General features: G+C 36.5%; 1 protein-coding gene across 2 annotated transcripts in view; it reads left to right on the top strand.

Annotated features, from left to right (window-relative positions):
- Positions 1 to 5,367: 5,367 nt before the first annotated feature.
- Positions 5,368 to 18,788, top strand: part of LOC127420929 (PHD finger protein 14-like) — a 164,150-nt gene continuing 150,729 nt past the window's right edge. For both annotated transcript variants that reach the window (XM_051663569.1, XM_051663570.1), the window contains exons 1-4: positions 5,368 to 5,451; positions 7,936 to 8,046; positions 9,098 to 9,732; positions 13,913 to 14,054. In XM_051663569.1, the coding sequence (XP_051519529.1) occupies position 5,451; positions 7,936 to 8,046; positions 9,098 to 9,732; positions 13,913 to 14,054 (889 nt within the window). In that variant the 5' untranslated portion in view covers positions 5,368 to 5,450. The remainder of the gene's footprint in view (positions 5,452 to 7,935; positions 8,047 to 9,097; positions 9,733 to 13,912; positions 14,055 to 18,788) is intronic.

The raw sequence follows: 18,788 nt of genomic DNA, 5'->3' as shown, positions 1-18,788 counted from the left end.
TTGAGTATTTGTGGGATCAGCTACAATGTAAGGTGCATGATAAGATAATTTTCTTTCTTTTTTAATGTATATATATATATATATATACAGTTGTGTTCAAAAGTTTGCATACCCTTGGAGAATTGGTAATAAATGTACCATTTTTAAAAAATATGATTGAGCAGGCAAAACACATTTATTTTATTTCTTATGGGATTCATATTCAACTGTAGGTTATAACAGAACGGCACAATCATAAAACAAAACATGGCAAGAAAAAAAAGAAATGACCCCTGTTCAAAAGTCTGCATACCCTTAGTTCCTAATACTGTGTATTGCCCCCTTTAGCATCAATGACAGCGTGCACTCTTTTGTAATAATTGTCTATGAGGCCCCAAATTCTTGCAGGTGGTATAGCTGCCCATTCATCTTGGCAAAATGCCTCCAGGTCATGCAAAGTCTTTGGTCGTCTTGCATGAACCGCACATTTGAGATCTCCCCAGAGTGGCTCGATGATATTAAGGTCAGGAGACTGTGATGGCCACTCCAGAACCTTCACCTTTTTCTGCTGTAACCACTGGAGGGTCAATTTGGCCTTGTGCTTAGGGTCATTGTCATGCTGGAAAGTCCAAGAGTGTCCCATGCGCAGTTTTCGTGCAGAAGAATGCAAGTTGTCTGCCAGTATTTTCTGATAAAATGCTACATTCATCTTGCCATCAATTTTCACAAGATTCCCCATGCCTTTAGAGATCACACAACCCCAAAACATCAGTGAGCCACCACCATGCTTCACAGTGGGGATGGTATTCTTTTCACTATAGGCCTTGTTGACCCCTCTCCAAACATAGCGCTTATGGTTGTGACCATAAAGCTCTATTTTGGTTTCGTCACTCCAAATTACAGTGTGCCAGAAGCTGTGAGGCATGTCAAGGTGTTGTCGGGCACATTGTAACCGGGCTTTTTTGTGGCATAGGCGCAGTAAAGGCTTCTTTCTGGCAACTCGACAATGCAGCTCATTTTTGTTCAAGTATCGTCATATTGTGCTCCTTGAAACAACCACACCGTCTTTTTCCATAGCAGCCTGTATTTCTCCTGAGGTTACCTGTGGGTTTTTCTTTGTATCCCAAACAATTCTTCTAGCAGTTGTGGCTGAAATCTTTCTTGGTCTACCTGACCTTGGCTTGGTATAAAGAGATCCCCGAATTTTCCACTTCTTAATAAGTGATTGAACAGTACTGACTGGCATTTTCAAGGCTTTGGATATATTTTTATATCCTTTTCCATCTTTATAAAGTTTCATTACCTTGTTACGCAGGTCTTTTGACAGTTCTTTTCTGCTCCCCATGGCTCAGTATCTAGCCTGCTCAATGCATCCACGTGAGAGCTAACAAACTCATTGACTATTTATACACAGACACTAATTGCAATTTAAAAAGCCACAGGTGTGGGAAATTAACCTTTAATTGCCATTTAAACCTGTGTGTGTCACCATGTGTATCTGTAACAAGGCCAAATATTCAAGGGTATGTAAACTTTTGATCAGGGCCATTTGGGTGATTTCTGTTATTATTATGATTTAAAAAGGAGCTAAACAACTATGTGATAATAAATGGCTTCATATGATCACTATCTTTAAATAAATTGCATGATCAGTCATATTTTCTAAATCAATGTCAAAATTTCACAATTTCTGTCAGGGTATGCAAACTTTTGAGCACAACTGTATAAGTATATATATATATATATATATATATATATATATATATATATATATATATATATATATATATATATATATATCAGTTGTGCTCAATTGAATTGCATAATCTTTACAGTATATATATATATATATATTGTAAAGATTATGCAATTCAGTTATTGGTATTTTTGGTTCAAATTTGTTATGAAATTAAATATATATTTTTTTTGGTGTGTGTGCATGTGTGTGTACTAGATTACTGCAAAGAGATGTTGCTGGGCCATGGATATTATATTACAACAAATCAACAACCAATAATACAGTAATTCAATATACAACATACCTGCAGGCCACACAATAAACTGCATCTTACTTTATATTAGTATATGCAGACTTAGGGTTAGGGTTTCTGATTAAATAGGGGGTCAGGTCAAACTAATCCTGAGAAAAAAAAAAAAAAAAGAAAAAAGAAAACCTCAAAATTTTTGTAAAGTGCCACTGTATTAAAAATGAGATACCACAATAGATTCCATCAAAAGTATGCATTTTGAACAAACTGACAGAAATGTGCTGCCACAGAATCATTTTCACCTTGGCTAATATGAAGCATTCCCATTTCATTTCATTCACTGGCAATATCAGATGTCATCTACAATGGAAAATGCTGGTAATGGAATGGTGGCAGTGATAATAATGATGATGCTTATGATGATATCCCAAAAGAGTTTTGATGCCAAGGGATAAAAACAGTGGCTTTCCAGCACAATACAGTGCCATTTGTCATCGGGCAAGGACAGTCGTAATCATACCTTGTGCGTGCCTTTCCCCATCAATCTTCCCCTTGCTGTGTATCAGGATAAATCTAGGCTCATTTATTTTAATCATCTCCTGTTTGCTAAACTGGCAAAGTCAATGGAGGACGACAGAAACAAACCTTTCTCTCAAAACAAGCCAAAACAGGCATTCCCCACTCTCATAACATTGTTCTTGTTACTCTTCAAAACATATATTTGCTCTTAAAAATCTGTCATTTTTCCAAGATTGATTCACCTGACGACTAATTACATGTAGGGTTTGTATTTAGTGAAATATCATTGTACTAGTAACTTTTTTTTTTTTTACAAGATATGAATTATTAAATATATTTATTGAACTACAAGACAGGCACAACCTTTGTAATAAAACAAATAAAATAATAAATAATAAAAAAAAATATATATATATATATATATATATATATATATATATATATATATATATATATATATATATCAAATTGTGGCCTTTAAATATATTGTAGATCATTATACAAATGTAGCCAACCATTTGTGCCAAACAAAATTAGTCCAATAAATACATTTAGCAGAGGGCTCACTGTTCTCTTTGTGTGAGGCATGGAATAATCTCATTTACAAACACCCCCTAACAATATCATACATGTACAGACTTTAAAAGGCTATAGACAACAGTGGAAGAAGGGAGAGAAAAGGGAGAGATTCTCATGTAAAGAAGATTCCAAACTCTACTGACTGTTAATCATTTGTGGGGCTAGCTGTGTAAACATGAGCAGCTAGTGTGCATTGATTGTAGAATTTGAACTTAGGGAGATTAATGTGAGGATATAAAATAACAGGAAATCAAAGTGCTAACACTGTGTAACAAAATGTATTTATTTTTTTGTTCCTGGGTAGTAAGTGTTATTCCCTAATTACTTATGCCTCAAAAGTATAGAAAATGGCTATTATTCCCCACAAACTTTGCTTTTGTGACCAGGACAGTGATATTTTGAAATGTACTTATTTCCAATTAGAAAACGGGTGAATTTGTGTCTTTTAGTTCACATAAAGTCAGAAAAAAACAACATATGAATCCAAATTAACATGTATTTATACTAAAGTAATTTTCAAATCCGTGCTGGTCCATAATGGTAACAAGTACCCGTCTCTTCCTCTGGCTCACTTGGTGCACCTCAAAGAGGATTACAACAGCATCAAGACCTTGCTGGATGCCTTAGAGTATGATGAGTACGGCTGGGAGGTCATAGGAGACTTCAAAATGGTGACATTCCTGATGGGTCTCTAAGGTGGTTTTACCAAGTTTCCCTGCTATCTTCGCCTTTGGGACAGCAGGGACACCAAGGCGCACTACCACAGGCAGGACTGGCCACAGCAGATCGAGTTCTCTGTGGGGAGGAACAACGTCAAGTGGGAGCCACTGGTGGACCCCTGGAAGGTGCTGATGCCACCACTGCACATCAAATTGGGCCTTATGAAACAATTTGTCAGAGCACTAGATAAGGAGTCGGCAGCCTTCAAGTACCTTCAAGACTTCTTCCCTAAGCTGTCTGAGGCAAAGATCAAAGTCGGTGTCTTCATCGGACCACAGATAAAGAAGGATTTTGGATTCATATGTTGTTGTTTTCTGACTTTATGTGAACGAAAAGACACAAATTCGTCCATTTTCTCATTGGAAATAGGTAAATTTCAAAATATCACTGTCCTGGTCACAAAAGCAAAGCTTGTGGGGAATAATAGCCATTTTCTATACTTTTGAGGCATAAGCAATTAAGAAATAACACTTACTACCCAGGAACAAAAAAATGTGTTACATAGTGTAATCAAATCAAACATGTGCATGCTGTCTCACATTGCCATTGTCTCTGGTAAAACATTGTGATGCCTGCTTCCACTGTATAATTACAGTATATCAGCATCAAAGTGACTAAAACTGTCTTAAAATAGACACTGTAGTTTTAGAGCTGGAGCCCACAGCTGTATGACATTAGTTATAGTTTTGACATGTTTGATTTAATCATAAAATCTGTAATGTAAAGATGTTACTTATATTGTGCTCTTTTTTTTTTATTTTTATTTTTTTATGAGTATTTAATAAACACACATTTAATTTTTATCCACATGACAAATCAATCGTAAACAAACAAACAAACAAACAAACAAACAAACACATACAGTACATACTGTAGGAATATGAAACCTATAAATCAACAACTTACGATTCTGTAAAATGTTCAGCTTGTATTTCCAACAATGAAACTATTTCTGCAAGCAAGCTAAACAACATATGGAAATAAATTATTTTATTATTTATTAAATTATTTATTATATACAGTATGTAATTAATATTTAGATGGTAAAATATAGCTCCAAACGGTCTTCTTTACTTTCTTAATTATTGTCTTGTTTTCCCATAGAAATTTCAAAACCACCTTTAAACAATGTACATTTACATAAAAAGCAAAAATCCAAAAGATATTAAGACTTGTTTTCAGATTTTCTTCATGAAGGTGAAGTTTATTGGCAAAGGTTTTTTTTAATCTTTTTATTTATTTATTTATTTATTTTTAACAAAGTTAAGGAGGTTAAAAAAACCTATACATACTTAATTCAAGATATACAGTCCAGAAAACCAGTCTTATTGCCTTACACACGTTTGCTTCTCAAGTAAATGTGTCTTGTTTTAAGGATGCTTTGATATTTTTTACAGGAAAACAGGACAAAGATTGTCATTAAAAACATTTATTTTATTTTCGTTTTTTTATTTATATTTTTATAGTGGAGCGAGCACATGAGCTACATCATTGTTCGCAGTGATGAGGCGGTTGCCATGGTTTCCCATTCCTACTCCGTGAGCTAAACGTCAGTAGAGTGTGTACACGTAATACGCAATACCGCCGACGTAATACGCAGAACATGAACTGAAGAGGCGTTCGTAGTACCTTTGTCCAAGCTATCCAAACGCGAAAATCCCATAAAGTGAGTAATTGCCGCTGTTACAGAATACATTTTGAAAGAGAAAATATAGCACAGCATATTCACTTTCAGAATTTGCAAAGCAAGTTGTGAAATAACAGAGCACACGGGAACAGATAGCGCGAGGCTACTGCTGCTTTAGCTCGCGTGCTAACTGTAGTGAAGTTCCTCTCTCCATCATTCAGTTTTACAAACAATATTACACACGTCAAAGACATGTAAGAAATATTAGACATTTACTATATTGTGTTAGATTAGAGAACACAGTGCGTCTTCCCTTCTGGAAACTGGCTTCTTTAGCCTGCTCAATAACATTAACGATCTGTGTGCCAGAGTTGTGCTTACCTAATATATTGGGGCATCGTAAACGCGTTCAGCATGATCAGAAACATAGTCGGTTCCGAGTCACCTGAGCTGAGAGTGTAAGCTGAACGGTTTCTCAACTAATTCCTTTATGATTCCTAGCAATGCCTAGGTAGGCAGCTCAGTAGAGGCTTTGAGACACAAACACAGCCTCAGTCTGGCTCTTGCAGCATCTAGGACTGGGCTATATAGCAAAACAAAATTAAATCTCGATTTTTATCAAACTTATGGACGATTCGATTTTTTCGACTTTTAAATGTACTCCAACATGCTTCAAATTGCATGTTCTTTATGCAAGGCAACCTGGTTCAAGTTCTTTTCATTGTAGGAAACAAAGGTGTGCAAGAAAAATGTACAAATGCACCACAGGGGCTAGTTGGGGGTTACACTTCCCCCCCAACTAGCCCCTGTTTCTTTGAATTCGTAAAATGAATTCAAATCGAATAAACGCAGATGTTCAGAAATAATAGAATAAGAAAACTGCAAAATAATTCTTAGCCAGTATAAGTATTGATTTTATCTAAACCAAGTCTATCTAGAAAGTTATCTAGAAATCAATATCTAGAAACCATCAAGTTCTAGAAAGTACTCATTGTGTATCAAACAATTTGTGTGTATATTCATAAACCCCTGCATATAGAGACGCACCCTCTAGCGGTTTACGCTGAGCAGTGCAGCAATAGGAAATAATTTATCATTAAAAATTTGTCAAAATGATCGCTTGCCAAATGTTGGCTATAGAACAAGATAAGAACAAAGAAATAATTAGCGATCTATCTGAATCATCATGGCAAAAGGAGCAGCAGATGTTTGATTCTCCCATATATAGCCTCTCCATGATTTGAAATGAAGCGCAATAACTGTCACCTAACTAACACTTTTTTATGTGTAAATAGAAATGATAGGAGACCGTTCATCAACATGCGCACGCCGAGGCCAGTTATGGTCTTAAGCTGTTGCATACCTGAATGATGGACAAAGCTGAGCTACAATCACACTGTGTACAATTGTACTGAGAATATTACTGCTGTCTTTTATATCAGTCTCCGTGTTATTAACCTGTCACGTTCATATGGAGCGCGCCACACATGTGCAGCTTATCAGATCGGGAGCGGCATTAAGACGAGCGCTGTGAATTCTTTTTCTCTTCCTTATTCAGCCTTTGGTGGATTTACAACATATCTAACTATAGCGTTTGCAATATTTTTTGCGAAATCTCGATTTCTTGATGTAAAAAAAAATAAAATACAAAATTGTGTCAAAAAGCAAATTTTAATTAATCGGAAAAACCGCCAACCCTAGCAGCATAATTTGTAATTCATTTTAAATAGTGCATGTACACTGCCAAAGAAATTCATAACATATTGTGCCACAAATGTGAAGACAGTGTTTACAATCTTATTCAATTATTACACATAATTACTCATAATTTAGTTGTCACTAGAAGTTTCCTTAGTATTCTCCCTTGCATTTTTTTTTTTTTTAATTTCTTTTATATAAAGACCAAAGAATAAAACTTAGGAATAACCAGTAAAAATTAAAGCCAATGAAATACACACTCTATACAAAGCCAAACAAAACTACATCAAATGTAGTGATAACTAACAGTCCCAAATCCACAGAAATACCCAATGAATATAGGTACATTAATCAACAACAAGATAAAATTGCTCTTAGTGAATTTGGTGAAAACAATTATTACATCCAGCCAATGGCGTAGCCAGGAAATTACTTTTGGGTGGGCCTCAATAAAAATGTAGGGGCCAAGTTTTTGCCTAAATATTTTTTACCTAATGTTCCTAAACAACAAAGAAGTGGCACATTCAAACAGTTCTTTCACACTTTCAGAAATCAGAAATTATGCATTTTTTAAAACTGTTTTATAAATATATATTTAAATCAAAGAATAATCTCTAATATTCTGGGTGGGTCTGGGTCTAATTTGGGTGGTCCCAGGTCCACCCCGGCCCACACTTGGCTACACCTCTGCATCCAGCAAATTAGAATCATTAGATAGTAATTGTTATAAATTATTGTCTCTTTCTTTTCTAACCACATTTAGATGTGCTTTTATTTATTGTAATTGTAGCCTATGTTATAACAGAGTGTTATTTCTTTCTATAGTGGACAGGGGGTCAAAGAGGCGGCAGGTGAAGCCTTTGGCTGATTCTCTGTTGGATGCTCTGGACTATGACAGCTCAGATGACAGTGATTTTGAAGTAGGAGATGCATCAGGTGATCACTTTCATTTTTCTCATAACTCATTATTTTCCTAGTGCTTGTAATGGGATTGTGGATCCTGTCACACACGCCTTTCTTCCTCTTCCAGGGGGGTAGCAGGTGCCATACAGTTAGAATATTAAAAACATAACTGATAGTTACTGTTAGAACATTTATTTATGCTGCAGTATGTAATTTTATACTCACCTCCTGCTTGGATTTTCTCACCTGTCATGGAAACAGCTGCTAAGTTTGAGATGAGACCTTAATCACCAAATGTGTCACTGTTTTTGCCTGCCTGTAGATAAGACCTCCTGTAATGCATTACTAACACTGGAGTCTCACTGGTATCGGCTCTATATCACCATGACAGACTGGAGGTTAACGCAAAGCTATCCCTTCAAGGCGCTGTCAGCAAAGTTCAGAAATATCAGCCTGCTGATAATGAATTTCTAACACTTTGACCCATTTGGGTTGTGAAGTTGTACTGTATGTGAAATTATCTGGTCAGAAATAAAATGTTATGAAAATACGCTGTCACATTATTCTGATTGTACAATGCATCATAGTCACGGGCTGCACAAAATTGTACAGATATCTCACAAATGTATTTATTACCAAACACACCTGCGTGGTTCATGGTAATTTCCAATTTGTTCCATTTAAACATTTTCAAAGCAATGGTTCCTAATGTCCAGTGGTACTACTAATTCACTTATCTTTAAGACATACCATAGGCTTTCTGTTTATGCGACATGCCAGAATGAGTTTATGCATGTTTAAAATAAGCCCATGTTGCCACTAATTATTTGGGATTCAACACACAGCAAGTCAATGAAAAGAATAGCTGAAAAGGAATCAAATAAGCATGGATTTTATATATCGAAAGACTGATACCAAAATGTCTTTTAAACAAACATGAACATAAAATCATCACAATACCTGGCTTGGTAGAGTATCACCAGTGTACATATTTTGTTTGGTCTCTGAATAGCAGACTACAGAATATATCCATTAATTGTCAAAGTTTATTTGATATAATTTCAAATTTAACCTGGTCTTTTAGGTTCAGAGGGCACCGGCAATGGGAGTGATGAGGAGGGCTCAAAAGACAGTGCTGCAGGATCTGAAAGCGACTCAGACGCCATTGGCTCAGCCGACGAAGAGGGCATAGATGAGGAAGAGACTAAAGATTTAAATGAAGACACTGAAGATGAGAAAGCCAAGGAACAGACTTTCTTAGAGGAAACCAGCAGCAAAGAAACAGGGGGAACATCCAGGAACCGCAAGAAAGGAGAGAAAGCCTTAGACACAGAACCAGACGGTAGTGGTACTGCCGAGGAGGGCCCGGCAGGGCCTAAAAAATGGAACTTGCGTCGAAATCGGCCAATGCTGGACTTCACTACGATGGAAGAGCTAAATGTAGTTGATGATTATGACAGTGAGGATGATAATGACTGGAGACCCACTGGAAAAAAGAAAGGCAAGGCATCTGGTAAAGAGAAAGGAGGAAGTGAGGAAGAGGAGGATGGAGGTAGAAATGAAGACGACAATGAGGATGATGAGAATGAGACCAGTAGCAGTGATGATAGTGAGGAAGAAGAAAAGAAACCAAAGAGGAAGGCAGGCAAGAACACAGGTTCATTTGATGAAGAGGAGACCAATGACAGCCACAGCACATCCCATGGGAAGGGCAATGAGGTAAGATCTCCCTGTTAACACATTTAAAAAACATCCATCCATCCATTAATCTTTTTCAGTTGCATTTTCCACAGTTGTAAATGGTGATTTTTAACTCCTTAAAAGTTAATGTTTATTATTTCATTAACTATATTCGTTACAATATAATGTTGTTGGTCATTATGAGATACTTTTTTATGAAGAACATTTTGCTGGAAAGGCTGGTATAGTCCCCATTGAACAAAAAACAACAATGGTCACAATGAAAAGTGGTGGGTCATGTAATCTACCAATGGCAGGTGACACAATATAAGATGAGGCAGTCTCTGTTTCTCAGTAAAGCTGCACTTGTCACAAAAACATTAAGAAATGCATCGTGATTTTGTTCCTCATATTTTCGTTTTGGTGACTCAGTGCCAGGAATATTCTACGCAACCCTCTACGGACATGTTGGAGAAAGAATCGCCATTGGCTAGAATTTTTATTTTATTTTACCAGACTTGTTTTGACAACATGTAAGCGTAATGCAACTGAAAACTAAAAAAGATATTAAGCAATCCAAGAAGGGGGCATCTACACACACACACACACACACACACACACAGGATTTCACATTCTATCCACATTTCACATTCTATCAATTTATATGATACAATGAAACAAGCTGTTGTCACTGTTTGAAATTACATACACATTTTTAACAAAACATTCACTAGGATGGAACCTAATAATTAAAAAATAGAATTAAACAATAAGATATACATAATTATAACAATAATTTAGTAATTGTATTATGAAAATAAAAATGTAAGTGCTACTATATCAAAACTACTATGCAAAAAAAAAAAAAAAAAAAAAGACTTGCATAGATGCGTCACGAGCCATTTGTTAAATTCTTTAATATTTACAGTGTTTTCTGAAGTTAAAATATTTCATGATGTGTAATTGTGCCTTGAAATATCTCTGTATTTACACATTTATTACACTTATTACATTACTGCATTTTGTTACGTGTTTATGTGCACTTGTGCGATTTACATTGAGTTTACATTGATACATAACAAGCAGTAAATTGTTACTTTCTTTTTAAGAGAACTGGCAGCTCCGCAAGCAAATGTTTATGGTTGAATGAGTGCAGTGCACATTAATGAGAGTTGCACTCGGTTGTATTTTCATCATCTGTGCAATGTACAGTATGATTAGAATTAATGTCAATTTTTTACTTTTTGATCACCAACTGTCTGTAAACAACAGAAAGGATATTAAAAGAGACATGAAAGAAAAAATAAGGTGCCTGTATCTTGTCTTTGGACACTACAATACATGGAAAGAAGCAGAAGGACTTGTATGATGTGTATTTACATGATTGTACAAATATTTATTGTACACGTTCTCAAATTCAAATTTTCGCCAATACACAACTCAGTCTTTTGCAAGTAAAATCTGAATATTTACTAGCCAGTTGCGAATAACAGACATATTTTAATCACATAGCGCAAATTTGGTTGCATATGCAAGTGATTTACTCGCAATGTAGAGGGCTGTTATGAGTCACCCCATGGTTTTCTGGAGAAAAAAAGGGTATCCAAAATCAGTGATTCCCAACCGGGGGTACAAGTACCCCAGGGGGTACGTAAGCAGGTTCCAGGGGTTACCTGAAAAGAAGGTATTTTTGCTTTGTTAAACCTAACAAAATGTCACTTAAATTATAAAAGGATTAGGTATGGGTAAAAATAGAAATTTTCCAATTAATCGTTATCTTCATTTGAACAGTCCCAATATTGATCTTTTAGGCTACTCTACGCAAGTTTGGCACAGAGACATTTTGTTGTCATGTGTTGAGAGTAAAAGTTTGGTTTGATTCGTTCCATGTAATGTGTGTCCAAAGACGAGATCCACACTCTCCATTTGCCATTGAAAAATTTGTCCTTTAATACTCTTTCTGTTCTTCACAGTCACTTGACAAACATACAGACTCACCAAAACTCTCTCTCTTTCTCTGATTCCCTGTCACGTAGAGTTGCCAAAATAACAAGTTGCTTTTGCATTATTTCTGCATTAAAAAGAACCTGTTCTCACGGTCATGAGGCTTTCTCTCTCTCCTTGCACTCTCACAAATGAACACACATGCATTCATACAGAAATAGAGAAGCGTATTTTTATCTGTCAAAGAGTTGCTGATGGCATCCTAACTGTGTCTGTTATGCCACTATCCAAATGAAAGAAACGGTTGTGAAGATCGACGTATATCTAATACAGTAGAGCCACCAAAAGGCTATATTCGCGTTATATTTGACGAGCTGACCTACAGATTTCTTCTCCATCCTGGTGGTATCGGACTGATTGTTTTGGTGCGGATCTGAGTGCGATTGCTGTGTTCATATATGCTTATACGAACCGAACCAAGGGAGAAAATGCACCAGGTTGTGCGATTCATGGAGTAACTTTACCTTGTAAAAGTGTGTGATTGTGTTTTATCTCCTCAAGGCTTGCAGTAGATCACATATTTTCAAATACAGTTCAATGCAGTGAGTAAAGAAATTACGTTGAATAAAAACAGACTGTTGTGGCTTCGCTGAAGTAATTTTAGTGAAGGAAAAAAGGCAGGAAAACGCTTTGTGACAATCACTATTGATTACAATCAGTGTTTGTGATATGCAGCTGAGTGCAATGAAAACATTCAGATCAGCTTGACGTCAGTTCCTCAGTAAATGAAGAAATTCATTAGTCACTTGACGACAACACAGGAGCCCACCCCAGCGACAGAAAGATTTTTTCTAACCATTTTGATGCGCTTTAAGCCATTAACTCAGTCCTGGCGGTCAAGTGTTTAATGGCCTCCCGCTAATGTGCGCTTCGTCTCCCTCCACCTGGCCGACAATTATGTTAATGAATCTCACACCTAAAAAATCACTGGAAAAATAGGCTAGTATGGCGCCAGCATTAAAGAGACAGTACTGTTTTAGCTCTTGTTCTACATATCACATTTTTACAAAATACTTTGAACATGTTACAAAACATATTTATTCAAATTAATATATGCAATTACAAGACAACATAATTATTGATGCATTGAATAAAGTGTTAACCTGGAGCTGTTACATCAAGGATTTATTTTTAGTTATCTCTAGTTTCTAGTTTTAACCTATAAAAAATACTTTTGTCAGTGTCCTCATTTTTTCAAGTAAATTTATTCAGATTAAACAACATAAAAATAAATAAATAAAAAAAAAACAGTTATTGTAAATGTTGAATTTGTAAATTTTTCAAAAGCTAAAATGTAGTCTTTGGTTCACGAAGGTTTCGTGTCGATGCTGTGGGGTATTTACGCAAAAATGTTTGGGAAACACTGTCCTAGATCAACTTTTAAGATGCTAAAATTACCACTGAGTTAAATAACATTGTTTGAGATTATTACAGAGGTTTTCCATTGTAGGTGGTTTTTATGTCTTTGCAATTTTGTCTCGTGTCTCGTACATTAGCAAAGGGCAGACGATCATTCTTACAGTTCGACTTCAACCGCGTGATGTTTCAGTTCCTAACAAAGTTACTGCGTAGACAATATGATGTAACTCGGCTTTGTTCAATATGTATACCCAACACGTTAATCGGACCTTAACTGACCTCTGTGTTGTACACATGCTCCGAAAGTCAGAAGTCTCTTCTTCAAATATTCAAACACGCATTGTGTCACATATACTTGGAAAGACAGAAGACTTTAGCTCGATTACACTAAAAGTTCTGCTTATTTTGCCTTTTTAATTTTTCAGTGTTACTTAAATAAATGGCTGCTCTATCCATTTGTTAAAATTTTTCCAAAAGTTCAGTTGAATGAAAAGGCGAGAACTCTAATTCTCATTTGTGATTGTATTATGCATATTTGACTACACAAGCAATCAGATAATTCAGTCAATGGTTCATACACCATCAGATTGTTGATACAAAAGAACAATCCTTGTGAATTGGCTTATCTGAGAACTTTATAGGATTGACTAGTCTTCTAATCACAGAGATGGAATTAAAGCTGGAGCTTTTGAATGGCTTTGTTTTTCTGTCTATTCTTTTTTTTTTTTTTTTTTACTAATCTGAGACCCATTTTTTTTTCTCCAAAGATGACAAGTTTGGTTGAGGACACTAGTCCTAGATCAGTGTAACACCCCGAACTGGAGTTGGATTGCTAAATTATCCCTTGCTTCCTCAGGACTCTCTCTTGGAGCGGCCCCAGACATGGAGCTCCCAGAGGATGGAGCACATACTTATCTGCTGTGTGTGTCTGGGAGACAACAGCGAAGATGCAGATGAGATCATCCAGTGTGACAACTGTGGCGTGACCGTGCATGAAGGTAAAATCCAAAATTCTGCCACTCTACACCAAAGACTGCTCAAATATTGACCTCCAATGTTTGCACAAAGTTTTGAAAAATTTGTTTTAGAATGCATTTCAATATTAAATTCCACCATTTCTGGCACTAAGCCTGCTCACTGTCATAAACGTATAATTTGACACCTTGGACATCTTAAGCGCCCATTGTGCCCAAACCCATATTATTTTCTTTTCTCTGTGGAATACAACAGGAGATGTTAGGCGGAATGCTATCATCACTCATCATTCACTTTCTTTGCATCTTTTTTTGTATACAATGAAAGTGAATGGAGACTGAGGCTAACATTCTTTCTAACATCTTATTTCATAGACATAGGGGTTTGGAAAACATGAAGGCGAGTAAATGATGACACAGTTTTCATTTTTGGGTGAACTATCCCTTTAAGGTAGACACTTTTCACTGAGATAAGAATAAAAGCTCGGACAACATTCAGCTTTTTTTTTTCTGAATTTGTTTTGAAATACCACTTGTCTGATAGTATGGCGTACACTAGATTGCATTGTCAAGCCAGAGTGATAAACACTGAAAGGAGAGTGATCTTCATCATGCCACATTATTAGGTAATTGTGACTGTGACTCGTTGGAAACAAAATCAATTGCTTTTTAAACCTTCCTTTACTGGCGGCCATTTCGTTCAGACAGGCCTGCTTAATACCAGCCAAGCAGCCTGGATCAATGTGTCACTACTAATTTTCAATTACTCACTGATTTATTTCTTTATTTACCGCTTGTTTTTGTGCTGATGTTATGCTGATTTGCAGAAGCCTCAGAGGTAGATCTACATGCACAAAAAATAGTGTAGGAACCACTTCTGCTTGAATCAATTGAGATTAGGATTTGAGCATCAAATGAAATTTATTCAGGTTAGTATACATATAAACTCAGCAAAAAAAGAAACATTCTCTCACTTTCAACTGCTTTTATTTTCAGCAAATTTAACATGTGTAAATATTTGTATGATCATAAAAAGATTCAACAACTAAGACATAAACTTAAGAAGTTTCACAGACATGTGACTAACAGAAATGGAATAATGTGTCCCTGAACTAATCTGGTGTGGCCACCAGCTGCATTAAGTACTGCAGTGCATCTCCTCCTCATGGACTGCACCAGATTTGCCAGTTCTTGCTTGAGATGTTACCCCACTTTTCCACCAAGGCACTTGCAAGTTCCCGTACATTTCTGGGGGGAATGGCCCTAGCCCTCACTCTCCGATCCAGCAGGTCCCAGACGAGCTCAATAGGATTGAGATCCGGGCTCTTCGCTGGCCATGGCAGAACACTGACATTCCTGTCTTGCAGGAAATCACGCACAGAACGAGCAGTATGGCTGGTAGCATTGTCATGCTGGAGGGTCATGTCAGGATGAGCCTGCAGGAAGGGTACCACATGAGGGAGGAGGATGTCTTCCCTGTAACGCACAGCATTGAGATTGCATGCAATGACAACAAGCTCAGTCCGATGATGCTGTGACACACCGCCCCAGACCATGACGGACCCTCCACCTCCAAATCGATCCCGCTCCAGAGTACAGACCTCAGTGTAACGCCCATTCCTCCGACCATCACCCCTGGTGAGACAAAATCGCGACTCATCATTGAAGAGCACTATGGATTTGTGCCCATAGGTGACATTGTTGCCGGTGATGTCTGGTAAGGACCTGCATTATAACAGGCCTACAAGCCCTCAGTCCAACCTTTCTCAGCCTATTGCGTACAGTCTGAGCACTGATGGAGGGATTGTGTGTTCCTGGTGTAACTCGGGCAGTTGTTGTTGCCATCCTGTACCTGTCCCGCAGGTGTGATATTCGGATTTATCGATCCTATGCAGGTGTTGTTACACGTGGTCTGCCACTGCGAGGATGATCAGCTGTCCTTCCTTTCTCCCTTTAGCGCTGTCTTAGGCGTCTCGCAGTATGGACATTGCAATTTATTGCCCTGGCCACATCTGCAGTCCTCATGCCTCCATGCAGCATGCCTAAGGCACGTTCACGCAGATAAGCAGGGACCCTGGGCATCTTTCTTTTGGTGTTTTTCAGAGTCAGTAGAAAGGTCTCTTTAGTGCCCTAAATTTTTAGAACTGTGACATTAATTGCCTACCATCTGTAAGCTAATTTTAAACACATCATTTAACTTATTTAACTATTGTAAATAACTAAACCTGGTTCCTGCCATGAATATAGCTATAGAAGCTGGCATGGCGTAAAAAATGAAACAAACAAACAAACCGTCTGTAAGCTGTTAGTGTCTTAACGACCGTTCCACAGGTGCGTGTTCATTAATTGTTTATGATTCATTGAACAAGCATGGAAAACATTGTTTAAACCCTTTACAATAAAGATCTATAAAGTTATTTGGATTTTTACAAAATTATCTTTAAAATACAATGTCCTGAAAAAGGGACATTTCTTTTTTTGCTGAGTTTATTAGACATGATTGGAAACCATTAATAAATCAGTGCTGTGCAATAATAGCACTGATTTGTATTGTGCCAGTCTTGTCTCTCAGCACTGTTAAAGAAGCTATAGATGAGGCAGTTACCACTGTAGTGGAGCTTTGGAATAATTATCTATATGGAGCAATGTAATTTTGGTGACCAAAATAATTTGGCAGTGACAACTAAATGTTTTGAATTTTGGAGCCAGTGGCTCCCTAGTGTATATACATATAATACATACACTTTAGCCAAATACATTAAACTCAGTTTTTCACAATTCCTGACATTTAATCGTAGAAAACATTCCCTGTCTTAGGTCAGTTAGGATCACTACTTTATTTTAAGAATGTGAAATATCAGAATAATTGTAGAGAGAATAATTTATTTCAGCTTTTATTTCTTTCATCACATTCCCAGTGGGTCAGAAGTTTACATATACTTTGTTAGTATTTGGTAGCATTGCCTTTAAATTGTTTAACTTGGTCTGGCTTTTTTATGGCGGTTTTGGAGCAGTGGCTTCTTCCTTGCTGAGCAGCCTTTCAGGTTATGTCGATATAGGACTCATTTTAATGTGGATATAGATACTTGTCTACTTGTTTCCTCTAGCATCTTCACAAGGTCCTTTGATGTTGTTCTGGGATTGATTGCACTTTTCGCACCAAACTACATTCATCTCTAGGAGACAGAATGCATCTCCTTCCTGAGCGGTATGATGGCTGCATATTCCCATGGTGTTTATTCTTGCATACTATTGTTTATACAGATGAACGTGGTACCTTCAGGAGTTTGGAAACTGCTCCCAAGGATGAACCAGACTTGTGGAGGTCCACAATTGTTTTTCTGAGGTCTTGGCTGATTTCTTTTGATTTTCCCATGATGTCAAGTAAAGAGGCACTGAGTTTGGAGGTAGGCCTTAAAATACATCCACAGGTACACCTTCAATTGACTCCAATTAGCCAGTTAGCCTATCAGAAGCTAATTGCTTAAAGGCTTGACATCATTTTCTGGAATTTCCCAAGCTGCTTAAAGGCACAGTTAACTTAGTGTATGTAAACTTCTGACCCACTGGAATTGTGATATGAACAATTGTTGGACAAATTACTTGTGTCATGCACAAAGTAGATGTCCTAAATGACTTGCCAAAACTATAGTTTGCTAATATTAAATCTGTGGCGTGGTTAATAAATTTGTTTTAATGGCTTCAACCTAAGTGTATGTAAACTTCTGACTTCAACTTTATTTTTGGCTCAGTGACGAATAAGGTTAAAACTGCACATCAAAGTAGTTTTTGCCTTATTACTAAAATCTTATTTTCAAACAATGTATTTTAAGTGTTTTAATTGAGAATTTTGTGACGACACCATTCAAAATGTCATATGGGATAATGTTAATGAATTTTCAAAATATTATCATATTACAACTTTTTTAATCAATAATACTTAATGAATATATAAAGTGAGGCAGTAACCAATATTTAGAGCTCGGAAAATAAAACTTGTACAATTATTTTTCCTCATTATAATGTGTTTGCTTTAAACGTGTCCCTATTTGTTAAAGTTCTTTACCCACATTTTAATGCTGCAATGTGATTTAAGCTGCAAAATGTCTGAAAATGTTTTACAGTACTTGGCATCATACTATTATTGTTTTCTCAACTCCATAAAATGAAATTATGCGTTTTAAGGGAAAAAACCCGCCTGACTGAAATTGTTACTCTGTATGACACCTCATGAGTTTACACATGAATTGTCATTTTTACACAACTTACACATAATTGATGTTCATAAATAATACATTTTTATGTTATGCAAAGGGTGTCACACTGAAAATAGTTTTTTCAAGGAAATTAATTAGGCTGCGCTGTAAAGAATCCTTGCTGCTCTCTCTTTGTTTGACAGTGGCATCTAGAAAAATCATCAAAATGTGAAAACTGTACATATACATTTTAACTGTTAATGATGAATAATTATATAAATATTAAGCATCTAGGCAAATGAAAAAAGTTATGAATATGGTGCATTCTATTTTGACACAAGTTTAAACATGAAATAACTAATAACGCACTGTGTACGATGAAGTATGCTTAACATGCTGAAGAAACGTTATTTCATGTTTATTAAGGCTTTATTAATGTGTAATGATGCGCAATGTCCACATTTTGAGCTTCAGTTAGCATATTAGCTTACAACAAACTAGGACTAGCTAACTAGCTAGTCTGGTTGTTGAAGAGAATTTGGTATAGTTAAACTTACATATT

This window comes from Myxocyprinus asiaticus, chromosome 30 (assembly GCF_019703515.2).
Source record: "Myxocyprinus asiaticus isolate MX2 ecotype Aquarium Trade chromosome 30, UBuf_Myxa_2, whole genome shotgun sequence".
Classification (NCBI taxonomy): Eukaryota; Metazoa; Chordata; class Actinopteri; order Cypriniformes; family Catostomidae; genus Myxocyprinus; species Myxocyprinus asiaticus.
The sequence above is the reverse complement of the archived record's forward strand: the minus strand, read 5'-3'. Positions and strand labels throughout refer to the sequence as shown.